Source organism: Macadamia integrifolia, chromosome 12 (assembly GCF_013358625.1).
Source record: "Macadamia integrifolia cultivar HAES 741 chromosome 12, SCU_Mint_v3, whole genome shotgun sequence".
Lineage (NCBI taxonomy): Eukaryota > Viridiplantae > Streptophyta > Magnoliopsida > Proteales > Proteaceae > Macadamia > Macadamia integrifolia.
In genome coordinates, this window is record NC_056568.1 from 21,766,405 (window position 1) to 21,792,672 (window position 26,268).

General features: G+C 39.3%; 1 protein-coding gene across 1 annotated transcript; it reads right to left on the reverse strand.

Moving 5' to 3' along the window:
- Nucleotides 1-26,194, reverse strand: LOC122058235. Its single transcript, XM_042620825.1, has 6 exons — nt 25,884-26,194; nt 25,676-25,788; nt 9,925-10,167; nt 3,233-3,394; nt 953-1,042; nt 1-426 (listed from the first exon to the last, which is right to left on the reverse strand). The coding sequence occupies exons 1-6, from the start codon at nt 26,177-26,179 to the stop codon at nt 239-241; spliced, it is 1,092 nt and encodes a 363-aa protein (XP_042476759.1). The 5' UTR covers nt 26,180-26,194; the 3' UTR covers nt 1-238.
- Nucleotides 26,195-26,268: the final 74 nt, after the last annotated feature.

Genomic DNA, 26,268 nt, shown 5'->3' on the forward strand with positions numbered 1-26,268 from the left:
TGGGAAGAAGTCCAACAGGATCATGTTTTCGTTGCAGTCAATATAAGTTATATTTTGGCATCGCAAAATGCATTTTCTGTCACATGAACCAATTTCCTGATCCTCTTATGTAGTAGTATGTTCATCAAATCCAGGAGCTCTAGTTCAGAACTCAGATGATATTGCTAATGGGTTAATTCAAGAAAATAGGATAAGAAACATCAGCAAAGAACTGAGATATGGAACACAAATAGTACTTCTAGTCAGCACCCCAGGCCTCATCCCTCAAGTTTTGCCTCGTGACTATGCGGTTCTTTCTGGCTTCCTCTTGTTTCTTCAACTCACTGGATCCAAAGGTTGGCGACAGCTTCTGTCCAATTATCTGAGCAATCAACCTCTGGGCTGTCCTTGCAGATGTTTTTGGCCTTGGAATAGGAGGTTCAAGATCTAAACATAAAGAATGAATCCTAGTTAAACGGTATAAAACAAGTGAGAATATACAGCCACAATATACAAAAATAGGCACAAGGTACAGTTGTCAATCCAGTACAAGGTGCGCTGGTTTTGAATTCTGGGCCAGTGCCTGGCTGAAACATGTAAAACAGTAATAGTATGAGGTTGAGGCCATGGTGGCAAGGATATGGGTTTCACCTTAAGGCAAAAGATTCCACAATGATCGTCGTTAGGCGAGACAAGAAGGAAGACTTTTACGATTTAATAAAGCTCACTCAACCAGAATGAAAACATGAAGGAATCAAAACCAAAAGACCCGCAAAAGTCAAAGGCAATAAAGGCAGCCAACCCATAAATGCTATCATTCAAATTAAGCTTTTGTAACTCCACTGAAACTGTTATTAATAGTTGTGTTTGCCATGGTGAGGGTAGGTGGGGAAAGTTTTCAGAACACAATTATTCCTAGGTGGTTTTTTGAAAAGTTTCAGGAGGAAAGCAGAGGAGATGATAAATGATATACCTCTAGTTGAAATTGAGCTCAAAAGTTCATCATTCTCATTAAGCTGACGTACCATGAATGGACAACAGACGCTTTTTACTGCCTCATTTGCTGTATCAAAAACGAATACACGAACTGAATCCAAAATTTATTTAAAATAAAGAAAAGAACATAGATAAATAAAGAGAAGAACATAGATAATGATACAATGACAACAATAAACAAGAACAGTGCCAGAAACACAAGAGACCCAACCAAACCCAATGGCTCCATCTAGTTGGACGTAAAATGATGAAAAGTAGTGTAAAATATTTAAAGGATAGAAGACCAATAACATTATAGGAAATAGCTATTAAATAGCAGTAGAAAATTGAAAATTTGAGGGCCAGATGGGCTGCCAAGTAGCAGATACCAGCTGGGAGTGTCATTAAGCTTGGTAACACACTGCCACCTAAAAATATGGCAGAACAAAAGTGTTGCTAACCTTAACAACATGTCCCAATCAAGTTTGGCCACGTGGCTGCTGATGTGGCAATTTCCAACCTTGTGGATAGATAGGATTAACCACATGTCAAATTCTGTGGTCAAATTCAATCAAACATCCAATTTGTATTCAATTATTCCCATGTTCTTTGAATGACCTGTAGTTTGGCTCTTATCATTGACTTTTTAACCAAAATTTGACCTACCTTTTCTTCATGTACAAATTGAGGAAAGTTTTTTAGAGGTAGATATGGAGTGGCAGAGCATGATTGTGTACCAAATTTGAGGGCTAGATGGAGTGGTAGAGCCTACTTGTTTACCATATTTGAGGGCTAGATTGACTGCTAAATGGCAGATATCAGCTGGGACGTGTTGTTAAGCATGGCAACAAGTTCGTGCTGCTATCACCTACCCGTTCCCCCTCTCCCTTGATCAGCACCAAAAAATTGAATTTCCTTATAACGAAAAGTAGAATTTGGCTGCCATACCTCTCCACTAAAATCTAAGTATGGATGATGAGTAAAATTCACTTGCCATATTCAGAAAATACTCAATTATTTCTGGTAACGATTAGAAAATTTTCTATTTTGTTATTCTTTTAACTTTACAACATTTTACATCCAACAGGGTGGACCAAACATATTTGATGAGTACCATGTACTCCCTATTCATTTCTCTTGTGGCTAGCTCATCGGCCAAGGAATTACCCAACCTCAAATCTCCACCACAAGGAGAAATTCCCACAAACACACAGTCCTAGCTCCCTTGATGAGGTGGATATATCTCCAAAGGCTATCCTCCCTAGCCTTTACCCACCGGATGACCAAATAATGGCCACCTTCAATCACAACTTCCAACATGGTCCATTTAGATTATCTACAAGGCGCTGAATATCTGCGAGAAGGCTGCTTAGTTGGATTTCAACTTTCGTGGACATATTGTCCACACCTTGCGTCACATGCAAGTTTCAGCCTAAAGCATTAAACTACAAGGCAGAATCAAAGGGCGACTTTATATAAAACTTCAAATGGCGATAGAAAAGTCTCAATCCATGGTGAGCCATATGATCGACATTGGCATTGAAACTTAACAGATGACCAATACAAATGATCTCCTATCTATCCAACCGTTGGAATTACCCACTTCAGCCCTCCATTGATTTGATCATTGAAAACACATAAGAGAAAATCCACTGGATGGCAGGTCATATGGTTGCAATAGGCAATGATATTTGACATACAAACAATACAAAGGGTGTTCTATCGATATAAAGGTCGAATCAACTAAATCAACCATCCACATTTCTCAGAAATGGTGGCCATGTATGTAAGCTTATCTACCAGGTACCTTGTAAGAAAGTTTCCCATAATGGTATAAGGGAACATTGCCACTTCAAGGTCCAATGTGGATAAGCTTATCATCGTGGCCCACCTAATTCTGTCACATTGTAGAATGATGTGGCAATTCCATCCATTTGATAGGTAAAACAACAACATTCAGATTGGCCACATAATTTCAAAACCTACATTCAATATACCTGGCATGTATGTCTGCACCCCCTAGGCATTCCCAGATATTTCAATGCATTGTTTTGCCACATTTGCTAACTCAGATGAGTCGAAACTTGACATGTGGACAGGGGACCATGGGGTCTGCCTGTCCACAAAATTTGAGCCCCATCCAACATGTGCCACATGGTAGATAAGCATGGGACAGGCAGATGATATTATCTTAGTGCCAATAAGGAAACATTCACCCTTATCATAATGCACACAAGGTCTTTTTAAGCTCAAAAAATTAGTTACGTTGAGATATTACCGATGGATGGATTTCGAAATACTGCAAGCGCGACAGTATCATGGACCCAGCGGATTGCAACATCAGAGTCACTGTAGTTCACAAAAAACTTCTCCAAATCTGTTGTTTTTGTACTTGGTGAGAAACCATCCAGAACAAGTACATGACTCATACCAAATCTTGCTGAAAATCACAATAATAATTGTTAGATTCTTAATTATTTTTTTACCAGCTGATCCTCTCAAAATGGAAAACAAAAATAACGTTCAAGCATGAAATAAAAGTCCAACAGCAATAATAAGTATAATTTTTAAGGCGGTAAGGCGACAGAGGAGTTTGAGGGTCTTTCGGAGCGCCTTAGCGATAAGGCGGGCATAAAGCATCGTCTTATCGACTAAAGCGTTCCTGTGTAATTTTTTTATAAAACCAATCTATTTAGTTCAAATACTAGTTGAATCATATTACTCATATGTTAAATAAATATTAAAGATTCATATTCATACCAATGTAAGATATTTATCAAGAAAACAAATCAATAAAGTGAATAAACTAAGTTCATCTTCATCAATCATCAATCATCAATCATCAATCATCATAACATATTAACATATAATATAAATACATAATTATGAAACAAAATTATAAATATAAAGAAAAGAAGACAAAAAATATCAAGTATTTATTATACTTACCTCTATGATGCCAAAATGAGTGCCTAAGCCCTAAGGTCATCCACTATATTTCTACTCCTGTCAAAGAAGAATGAAGCTCACCGCTGCCGAAGCAAAATGGTCGTCTGGATCAATGGTTCTTCCTTGTTCCTTGATTCCTTCTCAAATCCCTTTCATAAAACCCTTGACAAAATCCAAACCCTGTTTGTGAATCGTGTTTTTGTTTTGTTTGTTTTGGTTATTTTTTGTGGAGTAAAGTTGATCCCATACATCTCAAGTGTTAACAAAACCATACACCTAACAATAAAAAATCTATTTTTGGAATCTTCATCAAGTAATTTTAAAATGTGTTTTAAAAAAAAAAAACCCCATAAGGAGCCAACTTCACATAAAGCGGAGCACTGCCTTACCATCTCTAGACCATATCAGCGTCTTAAAAACTATGATAATAAGGCATCAGAGCATATGGCACAATTGCTTTCTCAAGCATGAATCATGCACTCCCTACATATATTCTAGGAGATGAGGAATGAAAAATAAAATAGACCAGTCTCCCCATTCTCCCCGCCCCCCGCCCCAAAAAAAAGAGAGAGAATGAGCCACTAGAAAATTTTCTTTCTTTTCATAAATAACAATTTTACAAGGCTAAAACAATGTAGTCATTCAAGACTCACAATAGACATGATCTAAAGACCCACCCCAAAAAAAAAATAAATAAATAAATAAATAAAAAATAAAAAAGTATTCCCCCTTTTAAATTCCATCAGGACCAATAACCACTTAAAAATCTTCAACATTAGGTAGGATTTCTCAAAACTGATCTTACAGTTCATTTGAGACAAAAGAACTTGCAATGAGAACTCCAAGTTAAGGCAATCCCCATACTTAATATCCCAAAACACCCAATAAGAACAAAATTTGTTGCTCACGTAAGTTAATTCTATCATCGTAATAAGCATCCGTAATGTAATTTGTAAGCAACAAATATGCATAATTTCTTTGATATGGGGACCAAGCTGAAAAAGGACATTCAGAAGCTGAAATCTGAACTCCAGAGTATCCTTCCAGGGAACCAATAGCTTTTGAGAATAGCATCCAATTCTTAGAGCTGATTTAGGAGTGGCCCCAATTAATGACAGGCTCCGAGAAAGTCATTTGAGATGGTATAGTCATGTTCAATGGAGGCTGGGGGGAAGCACTAGTAAAGAGGAGTGATATGATTAAGATTAAAGGAGACAAAATATCCAAGGGCAAGCCTAAAATGACCATAGGAGAAGTTGTGAGGAATAAAATTTATAGTCTAGGGCTGCTTTTGGTAGTCATCTAGAAAAACGTTCCTGATGTTTTTCTGTTCTATGGGAATAAAGCGTTTGGTGTCAACTTGGTGTTTTCGGTTTTTTTGGAATGAAAAGGGGAAAATACACTAGAAACTCAAAATGATGGAACGACGAAACCTTGTTCCGTCATTTCGGTTTCATTCCATATACCAAAAAAAAAATGTGAACTAGGGTAATCGTTCCAAACACTATTTTTTTGTTTTAAAACAACATTTTGAGACAAAACTAAAATATTGTTTTTGACACGAAACGTCGTTTCTGGAGCTGAATGACTACCAAACGCAGCCTAGGTCTTGTCCTAAGTATGACCTCGGATAAAGCCTATTAGAGGGCAAGGATCCATGTAGCCAACCCTATTTAGCTGATTTTCTCCTTACTTGTTGAGTTGTGCCTCTTTCCTCATACTCTTTCACCTCTGTCATTTCTCTTTTATCATTTCCTATTTTTTATTTTCTTCATTTCTACTTTTCAGTTTGGACCTCAATTTTCCCTACTTTGATTTGCATGGATCCTTGTAGCCGACCCCATTAAGTTGGGATAAGGCTGAGTTTGTTGTTGTTTCCGGCTCTTAGATCCAATGATTGACAAGGTGTTGTCACTTATTTTCTTATCGTGCTCCATTTTCTAAAGATGTCAAGGAACATATGTTCCCTTTGAGATGCATACTCTTGTTTTTCTTTGTACATTTTCTTCATTGATGGTTAGAATGCAATCATTATGGCAACAATTCGACTTTTCCCTCCTCTATGATTATTATTTTTTGGGGTAAAGAGAGAAGATTTACTCTTCAGCCCCGATTGTCTCAAAACTGTCACATGTAAAGGACTTAATTATGGGGTTCTCCCTTCTAAATTGAAAATGGAGTTCTCCTGTAAATTCATTACATGCTCCTTATCTATCAAACACTACCATCATAAAAATAATAGGGCTTTGCACAAGGAATGCAGCTTGGCTGGGTATCAGGGAACAGAATGCCTCTTCCAGCCTACTGGGATTTCATCTCTATTGTTATTTCCAAGTTTTGGGCATCTCTGCCACACAATCTCTGTAAATGGCTTTGTTCTGGTTCCTAGTGGGGTTACATCAACCATACCTTTCACTATCCTACGTCAAATCAGTGTGTTTTGGTTTAACATCATATTCATATTAGAACATTGGTTTACACCAGTAATGAAAGTTATTTTCCTATTAAGTTCATTCAAGCCAACAACAACAATAACTCAGCCTTATCCCAACTAAATGGGGTTGGTTAAATGGACCCGAACAAAGGCAGCAAAAAGAAAGAAAAAAAAAAGACGTTAAAAGAAAAAATCACCTAACTGGGGTCGGCTACATGGTAACTAGCACTCCAATTGGATCTAGTCGAGCTCATACTTGGGACAAGACCTAAACTATGCATGTCATTCCTCACTACTTCTCGTATGGTCATTTTTGGCCTTCCCCTAGCTCTTTTAGCTCCTTCAATCTGAATCAGGTCACTCCCCCATACTGGTGCATCCCTAGGCCTCCATTCAACGTGGTCATACCACCTCAGACAGCTTTCTAGGATATCATATGCCCTCATCCAAAGCCTGTATATCCCATATTAGATCTATCTTTACTTCTTCCCCCACCACCTAATTTTCTGTTTTACTCTTAAGAGATTTCTAACTGGATTGCATAATCACTGAAAAAACAGGATTTAGCATCTTTTTGTAATGTAGTTGAAAGGTCATCCACTTGATTGTGTCCACAGTATCTTCCAAGCTATAACTTCATGAAAAGGATGTAAATATACTTTATGTACCTCAGATTCTTTACATTATTGAGTAGGATTCACGAAACCCCAAGCTTGCCTACAATGAGGGAGGGGGAGCAAAAAAGACCACTACAAAGCCTAAGGGAGTACTTCCCCTTGTGTTGTAACTCTTCCCTTTTTAAAGTCCAATTCATTCATGCCTAAATCAAGAGTAGAGATACAACTTCAACGAAATAGCTGAATGTTTGAGAGGAAGAGGTGTGGATGTGGGGTACGTCATAATGACACTGGAATAACAAACTCATGGCATTATCTGCATAAACATAAATCACCTCAAACATAACTTGGATGGAGAGAGTGAAAACATGCGGAATGGGAATGAATATTTCTATATAAAAATTAATTATTGTTCATCTCCCTAATTTATCTCTCTTCCAATAATATAACAACAACAATAAATACATCCTCCTTGAGAGTTGAGATTACTTGAACACCACTACCACCAAGGATTTCCAAATTGCACATGTGCAGCAATGATAAATCAGAATTCTAAAGGATGAGGAATTTAAAGGCATGGTCCAATGGTTAGGTAGGAATGTTGCGACTTGGTGGTCAAGCGGTCGAAACAACCTCTCGACATTCTGGGGGTAAGGCTGCGTAGTTATCGCCCCTGACCTAGCATATGAGGGAGCCTCGTCACCGGGTACTAGGATTTGAAGGGCATGCTTTCGTTAGGTGAGCAATTGTGATGTAGATACAGCTGCCCTTGCCTGGTTGGACCAGTATGATCAGCTTTGGAAGCCAAGAGCCAAGAAGAACCAGTCCAACCCAGGGTTTTGGTCCAACAGGGGTTGAAAATAATTTAGTAGTTTATTTTCTATCTTTTATTTCACAAAATAGGAACGTAAGAATGTTAGTAGGAGTTGGTCGGTTTATGTGTTTTCTTTTGAATAAGTTTCCTTTTAGGATTTGATTCCTTGTTAGGAGTTTCTATTTCAGCTGAGTTTCTATTTTTTGTCTTTTATTTTCCTATATATTGGCTGTAACCAATGGATAATAGCTAGAGTGATTTGAAGAATTGGTTTGATTTGTGCTCTGTGAGAGTGTGTGATTCCCCTTCTCCCCCTACTATTCTGATCTTCCTTTTCTTCTCTAAGGGCCCTCCATCAAATCGAAAGAGGTATTTCGAGGTGTGACATGCAGCAGCTTAGTTGGAGTTCAAACTTTGTAACAGGTTGTGATGCAGTATGTAAGCACCAGTGGCAGCACCAGGAAGGAGAAGAAGAGCTCTTGCAGGTGTAGTTTTCCCCAATTTTCCTAAGCTTGCGGTTCCAGAATCCAGTCACTTCAGGAAACTGGAAGTCAGTCCAATTGCTGGAGGGAAGGAGGGAAGGAGGGAGGAAGGGAGGGCTTCTTAGATGCCTTATTTTTGTTTTTTAAATTATTAATTGTTACTAGTTTCAGGCTGGATTAGGAAAATATAAATCCAGCCCTGAATGGGTTTTCTTCTTTATTACCTAAAGTAGTTGAGTCAGTTTAGGAATCCCCAATAGCCTGATCGATTAGGGGGAGTTTCCCAGCCTCTTTTTTATTTCTTCTTTCCTATTTTTGAGTCCAAAACAGCTATACCCTATTCTACAAATAAGTGATAAGGCCTAACAGCTTCCCAATCTATTTACATGAATGAAGAAGCTACTGATTTGCTGATTCTGTGGATTTCAGACTTTTCTTCTCTGGAATCTGAGTGATCTGCTATGGACTCAACAGCTGATCCTGGTGGATTCCAGATCTCCAGTTTGAGTGGATTCCTGAACTGAATCTTCTATCCTTTCTTCTGCTTATCTCCATCAATTTTAGATTAAAATATTTACTTCATTCCCTGCGAGTTCTAGCTCTGCTGGAAATTATCAACTTCAAATTTGTGCTTTATTTCAAGATTACAACATTAATTCTTGATTAACTTCTGCTAACGTCTCAATTGAATGACCCGTTGGTTCTGAGATCTGTTTCCATTTTAAAAGCTCAGTTTTCTAAATCAAATTCTGGTTTCCTATTTGAATTCGAACTCTGCAAAACCTAACTTTCAGGTTTGGTTTTCTAGATCAGAATTCTATAACTATTCCAGGTTTCAGTTTGTTCCATCAACAGATAATCAAATCCTTATATCTCCCAGATTAATCTGTAAAACTCTTCCATCAATTCTGAAGGTTTCAAAATTCTGACTTGCATCAGGATTCTTTCATATATTAAGATCTGACCATTAGATTCAAATCATACTTTGCAGAACTAAACTTCTGCTAAACAGGTCACTTGACCAGAGTTTCAAGCTAATCTGACCATCTTACTGAATTTTCTCTATTCTGGTTAGTTCCTATCCCTGCAGTTCTGGAATTTTCTGAGGTTTTCTAAACCCAACTCCCTTAGTTGAATAGAAACCCCATCAGGTTTTCCACATAGCCCTCAACTCATATGCTAAGTTTCAGCTCAAAAGGATTACAACCTATGGTATAATATTTTCTCTTACCCTAATTTTAGCATAAGAGAAAAGTTTCTACACTGACTTTGGTTTTGAAAGTTTAGAGATGGCTAATCCAAAAGGTTCCCTCTCTATTCAATGATTAGAATATATGCCTCAGCCTATAAATGATGCTGAAAATACAAGGTAGAAAAATCCATTAAATGATTGGCCATATAGTTTAGATAGCAACAAAATTTGACAAGTAGAATCATAGGGTCCTCTATCTATTCAACAGTTGGATTAGCCACATGGTCCATATCAGCCATCCATACTGTAGAACCATGCCCCTGACCAAGAGATTTCTCTCCAGGTCTGTGCACCTAGAGAAACTTTTGCCCTTGTAAAATTTCAATGAAGTGACGAAACATAAAAGAACATAAGCTTCCACAACAGAACATGCTTTTGGATGCAGACAATTAGACCAAACTGTTGAAGTTCATGTGACTTACAATTTCTTAGTTCTGTATTTCCTTCTGAACTACGGCTAGGAGCTTCATCATCTGACTCACTTTCCCTTGCAATATCAAGTTTTTTATCACTATACAAGCCATTTTTCCTGTACAAGAATGCCCCCCTTCCCCGCCGCTTAGGAGTCTGAACTTTGGTATCTTCAAGTGAAAGTTTTTCTGCACCCCCTTCATTGTGTGGAGAGAATAATTCACCAGGTTCACGATCAGCAATAGCTTCCCAATCTGAACAAGATTCAAGATTTATAGTTTACAATGAAATTAGAACCCACAATATGTTATTTTTGACATATTTGTATCCAAAATTTAACTTCTTTTTCTCTTTTGAAGAAGACAACATGTAACATTATAAGAGTCACTAAAAGTACAAGGAAATTTTATTACACATTCTACAGCAAAGCAATGAAAAACTCTTTCTAGTTGAAATGCAGAACTATTCTAATCATGTTTAAGGAGTTCTTTGATCGGTAATAGGAACACAATATGAATATCAATACAGAATAAACTACGAGAAAGAGACTCCATACTAACTTCACTAATACAATAACTATAGAAATTACAATAAGGTAAGTGGTCGAGAGTTCCCAAAAAAGTAGAATTAATGTTACATTTCATTAGTGCTAATATGGGCATCAAATCTCTCCCCAATGCTGCACAATCTGTACAAGAAACTTCTTCAATGAATGTCCAGTTCGATAAGATAACACCGACATGAGCAAGTATCCTATGCAAAATTCTATCAGACTTGCCCTCAAAGATTTGTCTGGTCCACCTCCTCATACCAAAATAATATTGAAACATCCTCTAGAAAATATATCTTCTCACAAAACAAGAGGTCTTAGAGATCGAAATACAAATGGTTCTTGATGGCTAATCCAATCCGCACCAAAAAGACTAAGAGCCCGTTTGGTAACTTTCCCAGGAGGATCTTTCCTGTTCTTTATTCCATTTGTGAACAGAAACGGTGAAAAAAGTGTTTGGTGTCTTTGTGCCCAAGAAATGAACCGGTTCAAAAAGTCATCCCAAGATTAGGTTTTGAGAAACACCTCTAACCATGTTTCTCACTCCCAAGATGATTTTAGAGGAAATTTGTTCTCTAAGAACCCAATGAAAACCATGGTTTGCCCTCACACCTCTCAAGCCAAAACCCATCCGCAGCGAAACTCTCCATCAACCTCTCCCATTCAGAATTCTCCTGCAACTTGAGGAACACTTCCCTTTCCACCTCTCAATCTCTCTCCCATCAAGCATTCTCACTGAGAATCACAGCAATTGAAATCTCTTGTTTGAGCCAATCGAGCATCCCTTGCTGAGTTCTGAGTTGCAGAGCAAACCCTTGCTGAGAGCTTGAGAACCCCTCCTGCAACTTGAGGATCCCAGCTGCTCCCACCTCTCAACTTCTCTCCCACCGCGCATCCTCGTTGAGAATTGCGGCAACTGAAATCCCTCGCTTGAGCCAATCGAGCATCCCTTGCTGAGTTCTCAGTTGCAGAGAAAACCTTGGTGAAACCCCTTGCTGAGAGCTGAGAAATCCCTCATTGAATCAGTAGTGAAACTCACCATCAACCTCTCTCCCACTATTTCTTTTTCTTGCCCTCTCCCCTCTCTCTAGGTATTTTTCTTGGGTTTAAAAATCCCCATTCAGGGTTTTTCATCTCGTGGACCAAATTTCTGTATAGGAATGAAAGCTTAGGTAATGACAAAACCCTGTTACTCTCGCTTTGGCAGCATTCAGATGTCTTTGTTATAATGGGCACCATTGAAATTGTGTCCTTATTTTTTGGGTGACTGCTTGGACTGCTTGGATGCCCATATAATGGGGTTTTTTTTTTTTTTTTTTTTTTTTTTTTTTGGGTTGGGGTTGGGGGGTGTTGGATATGGTGTCTTTTAGTAAGATTATGGTTTATAGTTAAATATCATGTGATATTTGGCACCATCTGTACCTAAATATCAAAGAATACTGACACTTGCTTCAGGAAAATGGTTTTCTTGGCCATTAAGGTTAACAAATGGTCATACACAGTGCCTAGTTAGTTTTACAGAGAATTTGCGGGAGCTGTTTTTTCTTTTTTGGTAGGTTTTGAGGGAGCAGTTCATTGTCTTCTTAAGCTCATTCTTCAGATTCCAGGTCTGACAAATCAGTGAATGTGGATGCTGAATCGGGATTTGTTAGCCTGCTAAGTTGTCTTTTGAGTTTTCAGTTGAAGTTTGGCATTTTTCCAGACCTCTTCTTTTTTTTTTTCTCTATAGATCATTGTATTAAAAAAAAGACAAGAATGTACAAGAAGGAGATAAAACTCTGACAAGACTTAGACTAAGGGAATGAAACCAACCCCACCTTTGGCAAAGCCATCAGCAGGAGGAGACTTCAAACCTTAGACTAACAGCCAGGAAAAACCGAAAAAACTAAGGGAATCGGAATCTTGGCCGTAGGGCCGCTTCCAAATCTAGCTCCATAGACATAAGCTGAGGCCAGACCTCGACAGGGGAGTTGGTTTCAAATCTTGCTGCTGTTTCGCCAAGAAATCAGCGATCACATTTGCTTCGCGATAGCAATGAGTCACCTTCCAAGAAGTTGAGCCCAAATAAAGAAGAACTCCCCTCCATCTCTGCTGAATAAACAACGGCACCAGCCCTTTGGAGAATAAGATCACCACTGCAACAAAGTCACACTCGATCCAAAGATTTTGGATACAAAGATTCTTAGCATGCTCCAGCACGGCAATGAGAGCTAAGAATTCAGCTTCAAAATTCGTTCTAACACCAACAAATTCTCTAAAATCCAACAAAGCTTCACCCTTGTAATTTCTAAACACGCCACCTACTCTAGCCTTTCCAGGGTTCCCTAACGAGCACCCATCAGTATTTAGCTTAATCCAGTTTTGAGGGGGAAACACCATCGAACTTCAAAGATTTCTCTTTGCCTGCCAATTACACAGGGAATTCCCACTCTCCTAGCACAAAGTCATATACCGACAGATTCTTCCCGAGGTGCACTATCGAAATCATGCCTATATCTCCTTTAATCATCGCAAATCGTTGGCTATGATGCCAAGATTTCCCGTTGTGGAATCTCATGTTCCTCTCCATCCAAACAGCATTAGGATTTAAGACCGCTCCACTGAGCCACACTTTTGAAAAAGTGATAGATTTTGCTTTACGTTTCCACCAGCTTAATAGATCCTCCATCCTTGCGAACTAATGCCATCTGACTCCAAATAACTCGCAGAACATATTCCACAAGGCCTAGATATACTCACAGTGAATAAATAGATGGAGAATAGATTCTTCCGCTTTTCCACATAAACCACATCTCGAAGGCATCACAATCCCCCTTTTACGCACTTGATCATCAGTCGGGAGTCTACTATGAGCTAATCTCCATCCAAATACAGCTTGCCAGGGCTGTAAGTAAGATTTCCAGAGGATGGAAAACCAAGAAACATGTAGCTTTTTGCTTCTTATCTCTTCCCAAGCCGAGGCCAAAGAAAAGGCTTCAGAAGTAGACAATTTACAGTCGCAAACGTCCTCTAAATTCTATAGGGAGATTCTCTTAGCCTTCTCAAATGTTTCGGACAAAAAGGTTGAAAAAATATTGGGGAAGCACCACTCACCATTCCGAATAAAAGCAGCCACCCGCAGCTGCCTCCTAGTGAATACTTCTAGATCCAGATTTGAAGATTCTGCCAATGAAGAATTTTCTAACCATCGATCCTTCCAGAAGCTGATCTTATTGCCATTTCCTACTGTCCAACTCTCCAAATTGGAGACAAAATTCCACACCCTTTTAAGCCCCGGCCAAATGGAGGAGGACTTGTACCTCTTGAGATCGCCATCGCCAGTAATAAACCTCACTTTGAAAAATTGGCTCATTCTAGAATCCACATGCTTGATCTTCCATGCTAGCTCACATAAACATGCTCTGTTGACGTCTCGCGGCTTCCGAATGCCCAGGCCTCCCTCCGCCTTTGGCTTACAACAATCCTCCCATTTGACAGTGATTTTTTTCTGACCCTCCATTTGGCCTGACCAAATGAAATTCCTCATCCATGTTTCTACAGTTTTAATTGATGTCTGAGGCCACTAATAAACTGCAAAATTATGAATAGGAATGCTCGAGATTACTAATCGAACCAATTCAATGCAACCTGCCATCGAGAGCAGCTTCCCTTTCCAGGCCGATAGTCTACTTTTGATCTTATGTAGCAGAGGCAACAGGTGAGATTTAGTTACTCTTCCCTTGAAGATTTCCACCCCGAGGTACTTTGTAGGGAATTTAGAGACTAGAATACCCAAATACTCGCTAACAAATTGTTTTCTGTGAGGAGCCACCTTCCCAAAGAAAATCGTGCTTTTATCCAGATTAAAAAACTGACCAAAGAAGGACTGATATTTAACTATGAAAGAGTCCAGATTTCTTACATATTTTGCCGACGCATTCATGAAAATGAAGATGTCGTACGCAAAGAGCAAGTGAGACGGAGTGGTTACTCCTCTTGGCCCAAGCAACGACTTAAGAGCACCCTCAGCAACCATGCTTCTTAAACCTCTACAAAGCACTTCTTCTGCCAATATAAAAAGGATGGGAGATATCGGATCGCCTTGGTGAAGGCCACGACCCACACAAAAGAAGCCCACCAGTCCCCCATTTACTAGACCAAATCCTAGTAGATACAAGGATTTCATGAATCCAAGATATCCACTTCCGAGGAAAACCAAACTTCCCTAAGACTTCAAAAAGAAAATCCCAAGAAAGAGAGTCGTATGCTTTCTGAACATCAATTTTGATCCCCATACCTCCTCCCCTGACTGCAGAATACATCAGATTTGCCAACTCTGAAGCTAGGCTGATATTCTCAGATATTATTTTCCCCTTCTGGAACGCACCTTGTTCCTCTGAAATCAACCTGGGAAGCAGCATTGAAACTCTGTTTGCCATAATTTTCGATACCACCTTGCAAAAGAAATTTCTCATACAAATCGGCCTATACTTGTCTAGGGTCGCAGCTGCCGTCACCTTCGGGATTAGAGTGAGAAAACAATTGTTCACAACCTTAGGAAAAACACTTTTTCTAAAAAAGTGCTTCACAGCCCTGCAAAAATCCGCTTCAACAGTATTCCAAACTCTTCTAAAGAATTTCCCATGAAATCCATCAGGCCCAGGAGAACTGTCTGGATCCACATCCCAAACAAAATTTTTAATTTCCTCCAAAGAAGGCATAGCCTCTAAACAAAGAGCATCTGCATCAGAAATCTCCTGAGGAATACAATTCAATAAGTCATGATGAGGTGTAGTCTGAGCCAAGCTATGAAATGCTTCATAATACTCAGAAATATATGACGACAACCTCTACTGGTCATTAATCCACTAACCATTCACACTCTTTAAGGTATAAATTTGATTTAGAGACCATCTCATTTACAGAGAGAGGTGGAAGAATTTTGAATTTTTATCCCCCTCTTTCATCCACCTCTGTTTGGCCTTTTGAGACCAAAAACAGTCTTGCATTTGGGATGCTTTCAAAAGAGACGTCTTGGCATATGCCTCTCTGTCAAACAGATCATCCGTCATCCCTGTTGCCTCAATTTCTTCCTAAACCGAATTCAGATTTTCCAAGGCTTTCTTTACTTCTTTATCAACGTTAGGAAAATTATTCCTGGCCCAACTCTTAATAAAAAATTTTAAATGCTTTAGCCTCTGAGAAAGCACAAAAATGGGGTTTCCAAAAACCTCCTTATTCAACACCTCCCTGATAACATCCTCGAAATCCACATTTTCCATCCAAAAATTATTGAATCTAAAAGGAATATTATCTGGTCAAAGGATGACGTCTAAAACCACAAGAACAAGGGCATGGTCCGAGGATGTTCTTTGCAATACTTTTTGAAGAATATTCTTGAACACATTAAGCCAATTCCCGTTCCAGAAACTTCAATCCAGAATAGCTGCAACATTGCCTCTGCGACAATTGTTAGTCGACGTGAACTTTCTTCCCTAGGAAGGAGCTTGAACCAAAGCACACGTGTCCACCATTGCTTGGAACTCTGCCGCCGAGCTAGCATTAAATCTCTCTGGCCCCCTTTTCTCATTAGAAAGAAGGGTAGCGTTAAAGTCCCCTATGACTGACCAAGGGATATTAGGATTTACCACTGAACCCAAGTCTGTCCAGAGCTCTCGGCGATTAACCTTAAAACAGTTTGCATGAACGAAGGTTAATCCCACTGTACAACCAAACCAATCCACCGTGACTGATACTTTCTGATTAGACAAAGAAACAACCAATGGACGAGAAAATCCCTGCCTCCACATAAGCCAAAGGTTTAGAACCTTGTCTAGCCGATCATTATGGATCAAATCTACATTATACCCTAATTCGTTAACTAACGAAGACGGAAAATCAATGACCTTCACCATCAGCTCATCCAAGAACAAGGATTACAGTACTGGTATCAGTTGTCATATTGATCGACCAAAATTAAGATACGTATCGGAGGTATCGTATCGTATCGTATCAGAGATAACGCTAAAGATACGCACATAAATGGATATGAAACACCTTTTTAAACACTTTTGCATAAAACATTTGTTAAAAAAAGCTATTGATAACATGTATTATGCATAAACACTAAATTGAGGGTATCGCACTAAGAATTCAAGGTTTGTAGTTGTCCCATAAATGTAAAATCCTTGTTCCCAACCTTGATTTCCATTTTAGTTAGAGAGAAATATGGCTGGCAGCAACTTTGGAACAAAAACCCCTCAAAAAATCGTGGTACTCAAAAAATCGTGTTTTTTTAAAAAATACCCATCTTGGCCATTATATGACCGTAGCGCACTGTATCGGTACATACCAATACGTACTGATCAATACATATCGACACTCACCGATACGTATTGATACTCATCGATACGTACCAATCGATACATACAAATACTCACCAATACGTACTGATACATACCAAAACATATATTTCATCTCGATTTTATATTTTTCAGAGTATCAGTACGTATCGATAGTGTATTGGTGCATATCGGTATGTATCGTAGGATATATATTGATACGAAAGGATTTTAAAATTTTCATGTATCGTATCGATGTGTATCGTATTGGTCGGCTAAATTTAAGATACGTATCAGAGGGTATCGTATTGGTATCGGAGATACTTTAAACCATGGCCAAGAAGACAAAATCGGGAGAGTGCTCCTTTAGGATTAGCTTCAAGGCTCTAATACCAACAGCCTTTTGCACACCTCTAATATTCCAAAATAAAATCTTCATGGAGAACGATTTTAATTTTGGACCTTGTTAGACTTATTTGTCTGACCAACCTTCTTCTTATCCTTCTTCCCTCCTTTGGAGATAACAGTATCAGATTTTTCCTTTGCGAGAAGATCACGATCAACCACCCCTACTTCCTAAAAATTTAGAGTCACTCGCCCATTGACAATTTCTGCCTCTAAGATACAGGAAATCTGAGAATCACGTTGATTGTGAAGAATTCTAGTAGAGTGACCGCCTCTTGAGGACTGTCTAGCACCACCACCTCTTCCCCTAGTCACCACATTCCGTCGAGGACGGCTCGGCCTGACCGTATTCACAGGTTCCATGGTTCCAAGGCAGCTTCCTGAATCTCCTCTTCAGACTCAGAAGAATCACAATCTTCTGGGTCAGAACCCGCGATCCAGATCCTTGATCCGATCCAACAACTTGGCCTTCCTCCAAAGAAGGTAATTCTTGATTTGGAGATAAATTTCCGCTTGGACGTTCCATATAAAGAGGTTTTAAATTTGAATTTGAATTTTGGAAGGGTTCCAAATCCACATGGTGATTGCCTTCCAAACCAGGACTCTCTTGATTGGCTGATGAGGAAGCGTTTAAGGAAGGGGAACGATTTACTACAGCTGCCACGTTTAGAATACTCCCTGCAACTCTCTGAGGTGAGATGACTCGTGCTGAGTCAACTCCATCTTCCATATAGACTGCGCCTAGGATTCTAACATTATCTTTTGCAGCCTATTTTTCATCATCTTGCTTCTTCGATCGGCATTCTTCCACACTATGCCCCAGCCGCTTACAATGACCACAACGAGTTATTCCATCTTCATACAAAACCTTTCGCCTGAAACCAAAGATTTTTGTAGTTCCAGGCTCCAATCTCTCAACCTGCAACTCCTCAATACGAGGTGCCATTTCAGTTTCTTCAATTTCAACCAAGACTCTTGCAAAGAATCCCATCAAGCCTTGCTTCGTGTGACGATCCAGCGCAACAGGTCGTCCAACATTTTTCGCTACTGAGAGCAAGACATTCTCATGCCAATATTCCAGGGGGAGGTCAGGGAAACGGATCCAGACCAGTTTAGTCCAGACTTGTTTCTCATGAATGTTCCGATTTCCAATGTTGGAAGTGGATTAACCGACCCCCAATCTTCAAAGGGCTCCTCTTCCAAATAGCAGCCTTATCTCCCTCACAACCGAATTGAAAAATAACATAACCTTTGCCAAGAGGGTGCATCACCACTCCTTGGTTCAAGTTCCATTTTTCAGCAGCTTCTTGTCGCAACGCATCTAGGGAGATCAATCTGAAATCAACCTCCCTATAAGAGCAAACCTGAAGTTTTGCCTTTTAGACTCATAGTCGCGCTGGGGAATCATGATTCTTCTGATATTACCGGCTTGGATTGGTTCCCGGAGAGAATCCATCTCTCGCCATGAAGCATTCCCCACAGCCCTTGCATATGATCTCTTTGGTGCAAAGGCTCCCTCACCATTAGCAGCGGCAGCCTGATTTGGAGGCACTCTATCATTCACCTCCCTCACAGTTCCCTCACCATTTTCAGGATCATCACCTCCACCCTCATCAGCGAGGCCTTGACCACCGGCCATGAAGCATCCGCCGTCAGGAAGGGAAAAAAAAAACAAACAGAAAATCACCTCCCAAATCGCCCCTAAATATTCGGAGCCAACAGCACTGCCCTTTCAACAACTCAACAAGCTCAATGGCACTAAGGTCATTCTTTCTGGACCTCTTCTGTTCCAGTATGATTAGCCCTAATCAAAAGGCTAGCAGCAGTTCATCAGTAGCTCGCCATAAGGTTACTCAGTCCTGATGGCATGATTGGAAAACACTGCTCCTTCCCTTTGTTTATCTCCTGGGAAGGAGCTAAATTCATTGAAAGGTGGTTTACGAGATGATCTTCCTAATGTAGTCTATATGGTTTGCACAGAGAGAGAGATTACTATAGGAACAGGGTTTTCTGTCTTTGTATGAATTCAAAAATAACTGCATTCAGTTGCTGCATTTTGATTCATGAAATCTATTATTATCTGACTCCTTCATTCATGAAATCTATTATTTTTGCAACTCTTTGTATGGAATCATGTATGGCCACTAATGAGAATAATGACATTTATGTCAATATTGGCAATAGTATTATACATGTGCCTGGGCACAGGTTTTACCAAACACCATTTGGTTCAGGAACGCTCCTGAGAACAGTTCCAGAACAGGTTTACCCAATGCCCAAGTAGAGGAAAAAAATCATCTTTCAATGAAGAAACACTAATAGATGATTTTTTCGAAGAACGGCGTTTTCTAATGCAGAAACGTTGCCAAACGGGCCCTAAGTAGTATCAAATTCCTCTAGTGGCCTTGGACGCAAGATCAATGATCACATCCACACAGGAAGCACCAAGTCCACTGAATCATTAACTGCAAGAACCCGATTAAATCCCAGCATCGAACAGAAAAGATGAAAGGGGGAAGTAACTAGAAGCTTCCGAACATTAGGAAACAGGGAATGGTTAACATAGAGTGTACTGGGTCAACTGACAAGAAAACTGTATTGGCAACCCCAACCATCTGATAACCATGAAATTTTAACTCTTAAAGAGTTTCATCTATTGAAAATTGGCTTAAATTTTTGCACCAATCTGACGTGTGGCTGTGGAGACATCATAAATCAACCTATCAGACAACAGGATTAGGTAAAAAAAATAAAAAATCAAACGTCAGATAAGACTAAATACTTTATAGGAGTGGTCACCCAAGCCCTTAGACAATTTGCCAAAGATTGGTAAAGTTTAAGATATTAAGATTGGTTTTATATACTAATCACTTTTCTGTAGTTAGTTTCCTACTTTCTATGTAAATTCTTGTAGGGCACCCAAGGAACATTTAAGTGTGTGATCTGATTTTACATTGGTCGATAATTAAGGTAAAACTAAGAAAATAGTTGGGGCATAATTACCTACATGTCTGACCAGCTATATATAGCACAGCCTGCTTCATATAACTAGAGGCTTTTGAGAAGTTGAGGAATGAGAGAGGGACAGAGAGAGAGAGAAGCATCTCAGCCAATCATCTCCGTAACTGTCTGATATCAGCATTCCCTCTAGAATGTCTAGTGTCAATATCTTTGCTGTTCCTTTTTTCCCACTTGAAAAAATAATGATTTTATTTTCATCAAATTATGGCTCTCCAAAGCATGAGTATGCAACTAAACAGAAGTACAACTACACTATCAAGATTCCAAAAACAAAAGGAAAGAAGAAAAGGATGCACTAATGTCAACAAAACATATTAGGATATAAAGAGTCCCTTGGGAAAAGTTATTCTAGAGGCTATCTCCATATCAGCACCAAGTTTTGCCATGTGGAAGGGTCATGTGGCAAATTTTAGTGTATGTATAGCTAGGACATGGTCTAGATTGGTCAAATGTTAATTTTCAGAACTTAGTTCTCAAGGCATCTCCTAGGTGGCCGCCTTGGCATCCAGGCGGAAAATTGGTGCAAAACAGTGGGCTACCTTACATGAGTCATGAAAGGCAATAACCAAGGCATCCAAGGCAACACTTTGGCACACGTTGTTGTACGGTTGGTCACCTTATGTGAGTTTTTTATTTCTTATTTATATTATATTTTGGCTTGATTCTGTTTTCTTGTTTCTCATTGGCAGGGGGTACATATTAGACAACACCCTGCTGCATGGAGTAAAGTCTTATAAAAGGGAAAAGAGGAGTAAATCGATCATTCATCTTCGAAGGCCTAAGCTGAAAGCCTAAAACCCAAAAATCAGAAACCCTCACAGCTCAAAAGAGACACTTCTCATGCCATTCCGGCTTCCGGCGAGGCTCTTGCAAGTCATCTTCTTCTTCCCTACTGCCACGCTTAGTTTTCTCCTTTTTCTTCTCCTCTTCCTCTGTCATCGTCTTCTTCTTCTGCTTCTTTACTCCCCTTGTTTTCTCTGCTCTACCCCTGGACTGACTATTTGTTTCATTTTCTTCTTCATGCTACGGCTGGTTTGCTACCGCTTGGTCTATAACTATGTGTTTGTGTTATTGTGTATAAGTTTGTGTTTTGAACATGCTTGCTTGCTTAGTTGATTTTCAGGAAACAGCAAACCACCTTCTACACCCTAATCAACAAAATCCTGGCTTAGGATTGATACATGAACAACATCTTGATTCTTGACATCTTCAATAGTTCAAATTTTCCATTTTCTTGACAGCATTCTGGGAAAGGTACGCTATGCAGCTATGTCCTTGATTCCAGTTTCTTTTTCATTTACAAATGGTGGAATAGTATTCATTTATCGGTCTCTGAATGAATATGATTCTGATGATTTGATGATGATAGTTAGTTTCCTTACCTAGGAATTACTAAAGCTATAAGAGAATGCTGATTTGTGCTAGTTGGATTTATGCGACATTATGACTTTTTTCTGCTACATTATTCTTTTTAATTCCTATCATTATTCACTTATTTGTTATAATAATTTAATTATTCTCTGATATTTCTGAATTTTGATGTAGTTTAATTATTCTTTTTGATGACTTATGTGGTATAATGTTAATTTTTTTATGAAATAATGTATATGTTGCAGATACTATTTGTGTTTGGATCCATGCAGCCGACCTCATTAAGTTGGGATACATCTTAGTTTGTTGTTGTCGTTATAGTGTATATGTTGTAGCATACTAAATAATGTTAGAAAAGAGGGGGCAAATTAAAACTTGGGTGGCTTGATGCCCTAGGAAACACCAAACCTAGGCTCTTAGGCAGCCCTCCACCGCCTTGGGTTGCCTTGTCGCCTTGACAACTATGTTTCAAAATCAGATTTAATCATATACTCTCCCATCTATTTGCATATTTCCTTGTTTTCAGCCACCTAATTCAAACAACCACAACATCCAAAACCTTATCCCAACTTAATGGGGCCGGCTACATGGAGATTCCAAGCAAGGACGAGCGCAAGGATCCATGCAAAAAGATTGAGGGTAATGGCTAATTATAATAAGTGCCGGCTGTCAACCTAAGTACATAACGCACCTCTACAGATCAGCCACAAGCTTATAATGACAAACTATAATAAGGTACCAACTGTCTCCTTGACGAACCATACAGATCGATCAAGACAAAGCGTTCTACATGCATTACGTCCACCACCTAGACAATTTATCACCCAACCTACTTTTATGAAAGGAGGAATGAGATAACGAATTCTTAACAGCTCACGAAGCGCGAAAATAACAACTTGAACTCCGCATTAACACAACTCCGCATTGAAAACTAGATACGTAAGACACAACTCCACATTGAAAACTAGAAAAACATCCCACAACTCGAGCCAGAGGTACCTGTGAATAGCGCGATGACCAATTGTGTGAATCAACTATTCCTCTTATACTAGGTTGAATTACTATCGTGACACTGTCATCAGTAGGATAAAACTAAAACTAAACCTGTGACCATACTCCCTTTGGAACCCAAAAACTTTGATTTCTCATAAAGTGCCGGCGGAGTCCTAAAAGCAACATTCGCCGATCCTCCTAAGTTTCTTCTCCTCCGCTTATTGATATGCATAAACTCAGTGGGTAGCCCCGCCTGACCTGGGGTCACAATCAAAATGCCATCAAAAGACGATGGACAATCAGGGTCACCAGATCCCAATGGGACCGAAAAGCACACACAATATCCAAACAATGGCAAAGTGGCTTAAACCACCACTCATTGTGACACTCGCCACACAGGGGCCCTTGACTTTGGGCCGACCGAACCTCAAACGACAACATGGGCATCAATGCTCGCTCCACAATCCACACTACCGCCACAAGAGGCAAAGGAGGTGGGGCAACTCAATGCATGATGCCCAAGCAGGCATGCCCTCAGCCCGATGACCTAAGACGAACCTTGCATTCAAAGACTCAATAGTTCACAAGATTATACAATTCACACCAAGTATCGTAGTTCAGCCATCCATTTCTTCTTAGAAAAAGCTTCAATTCTTCACTTGATTTTCAAAACTTAATTTTACCACTTGGCCAACTAAATTTCAGGTGAAATTTTACGTGCGACTACATGTATGCCAAATTTCAGCTCTATGCAATCCATAGTTGTCAAGGCACTGCCTAGGCATCCAAGCTCTTTCTCGGGTCCAAGGCAACAGCACACCTTGTTGACATTTCATGAGTTTACATTGATTTATGTTAATTATTTTGTTTTTAGATGAATGCATTTATATTAAATCATATGCTTTATTTATCATATATTGGTTTTCTCATATTAAGTCATTACTAGCACGGTCCCAACAACTGGTGATAAGAACGAAGAAGCAGTGCTTGATGTTCCTACTGTAAAGGCATACATTGAAGTGGTTCAAGAAAACGAGATACAGAGTGCACGGTGATCTGATTAAGGAACTCAATAATACAGCCAAAGTGGAGGTTGACGAAGCCGTTCCGAATACTCCTATCAATGCACCTTCATGGATGAGATTGATCCGGAGATGGGGCACATTGAGTTTGTGATTCCACCTAAGTTTTTCGAGGACAAGAAGCCACATCCAAAGGACTAAATTCTAACTACCATGAATGGCCAGAATAATTTAATGCGCTGAAGTTGGATGTGCACCACATGGAGTTGATCCCTCGACTTACTCAAACTCAAGGTCGAGTTTGTTCCAAGCTAGGGAAAGTTGATGCATATCATATACCGTGGAAGAAGAATTTTCGGATTTGGGTTTAGTTCAGTTTTGGGGGTCAAATAAGTGAAGCCCAAATTTTAAGTTCCCAATGGGTTATATGGGTCATGATCGAAGTAATTTTGAGTTTTTTATTATAATGGGCCCATCCTCTTAGCCCAAATATTAGGGATTTAAGCATATACGGGATTAAGTATTAACTTCTAATTCCATGTAATAAGTTAGTTACTGGTTAAGATGGATATTAAGTAGAAGTTTCTAATTTTGTTACTTTGAACTTTGCATGTAATAGCAATGGATCCTCTAGAAGGATTCCATCCTAGTTTCTATTTTATTTGCATTTTATTTTCCTTGTAATGTCTAAAGATACTTTCTAGAAGGATTCCTTTTTAGTGTTTGCTTGGCAACCAAGTAGCATGGAAAGTTTCTAATTCTTGCAATCAGTTCATTGGTTATTATAGATAAAGGGAAAAGGGCACTAGCACACAGATTTGATGTTTTGGAAAACTAGCCCTATGTGAGTGTGCGCACTACAGTGAATCAAGTGGCAACCCAAGGTGGTGAATCCTTGATTCGGGACTGGTGGTGAAGCCTATTGGTCATATACCTTTATATATTCCCATCTTCTTCCTTCTCTTTCTTCTTCTTCCATAATATTCTGTCAAATTCCAGTAACCATCTTTGTTTCTATTGTAGTCATCAGTAGGTAATCTCTATCCCTCTTAGTGTCTTTTTATTATGTTTTAATATATCTCTTGTTAGTCATTTTTCTGAAGGATTCTCTCCTGTTTCCCTCCCCACTTGCGTTTTCTGTTTTCCTTCCTTTTTTACTGCAATTTTGTCATATTGTTGTAGCACATCCAACCGTCAGTTGGGCCTCATCTTCTGATAAGTTCTTCACCCCTCTTAGGGTTTCCTTCGACCAGAACTTGTAGTTCATCAGAATTCCAGAGCTCAAGATATAGCTACTCTCCTTTAATTTCTAATTTCTGATTTCTAAGATCACTAATTCCTATCTTTGTTAGTTACTACAGTTCCAACAATTGGATCATTCTCATCTATTGAGCATATATTCAGCAGGATCTCTACTCTATTAGACCTTATTTCCAGCCAAACCCAAGTCCTGGTTGTCAAGTTACTTATGTCTCTTATACTCCGTTCTGTTTGTTCTATTCTTTCTATCGCCACCAGCTCTGTCCTGTGGCTTGATGTCCATTAATCAGTCTCACAGTTTATTGGTCTTCATCATTCACCAATGAAAATCTCATGACACATTCAGAAATCTTTTAAGACTAGACGCCCTGACTATGATTTAATTTCTAACTTCTTTTTTGCTTCTTTCCTTCTCCCAACCACTGTAGGATAACACATCTCCATAATTTTTTAACGTTCCCACATTTACAGTACATTTGAGTCTCAAAGCTAAGCTAAGGATTTCTCTACAGCTGTAAAGCTCAATGGACAGCGTGCGATGGTACCTTTTGAAAATGTTTTCTGCACTAACTGTGATAGCCGCAGCGAAAATTATGGAATGAGCCTCACAGTAGTTATTTAAGCAATATCCCTCAAAGTTAACAATCAAATTAGCCTTACATGATTTATGCAGAAATAACAAAATTAATTATAAAAAATTCAAGACAAATCAAGGCAAAGGCCTAAACAATTAGAAGTAAAACGCATAATCTGAATTCCAAAGAACAAAAATGCTAAAGAACACGTAAATCAAAACCAGATGAAGGCCAGAGAAAAGCACCATCATCCGAAGAAACAGAAGCATTGGCGGCAGAAGCATCGCAAGAAGATGCTGCGTCAGAAGGCGAAACTCTATTCCCCTCTTGATCTTTCTTCCTTGCAGTATCTGAATCCCTGGAACACGAAATAAAATGAGGAGGAAAGACGATAATAGGGACTAATTTAAACTGATTAGAACGCAGAGGAGGAGGATCAGGAGCGTAGCTAACCCTGGAAGACGAATATGTTGACGACCTTCTTCTTTTATGAGAAATGCTTGGCTTCGAAGTTCGTCCGCTTTCAGAGAGAAACCTCGAGAGGAGTAGAGATTAGCCAAGTCACCGAGAGCAGTAGCCAACTCCAGATTCGAAGGCGATGAAGTAGCTCCAGGTTCGAGCTTCGAAATCACAGATTCGAGAAGTGAAACTGCTCCTTCAACGTCTCCACCATCGACAAGATCTTCCACTGCTACGCTCCAATTACTTTCTCCTTCCATATCTTCTTGTTCCTCTTCTTTCCTTTCCATCCCAACCAAGGTTTTAAAACTCGGGATCGTTCTCAACCGATCCAATCCGGTCGATTTGACCGAACCGATCCGATGTTTAAAACTATTTT

Coding starts and splice junctions, on each gene's coding strand:
- LOC122058235 (XM_042620825.1), bottom strand. CDS start 26,179: ATGGAAAGGAAAGAAGAGGAACAAGAAGATATGGAAGGAGAAAGTAAT. Junction 10,168..25,675: donor TTCTGTTTCTTCGGATGATG/GTGCTTTTCTCT, acceptor AATCTTGTTCAG/ATTGGGAAGCTATTGCTGAT. Junction 427..952: donor GAGCTCAATTTCAACTAGAG/GTATATCATTTA, acceptor CTTTATGTTTAG/ATCTTGAACCTCCTATTCCA.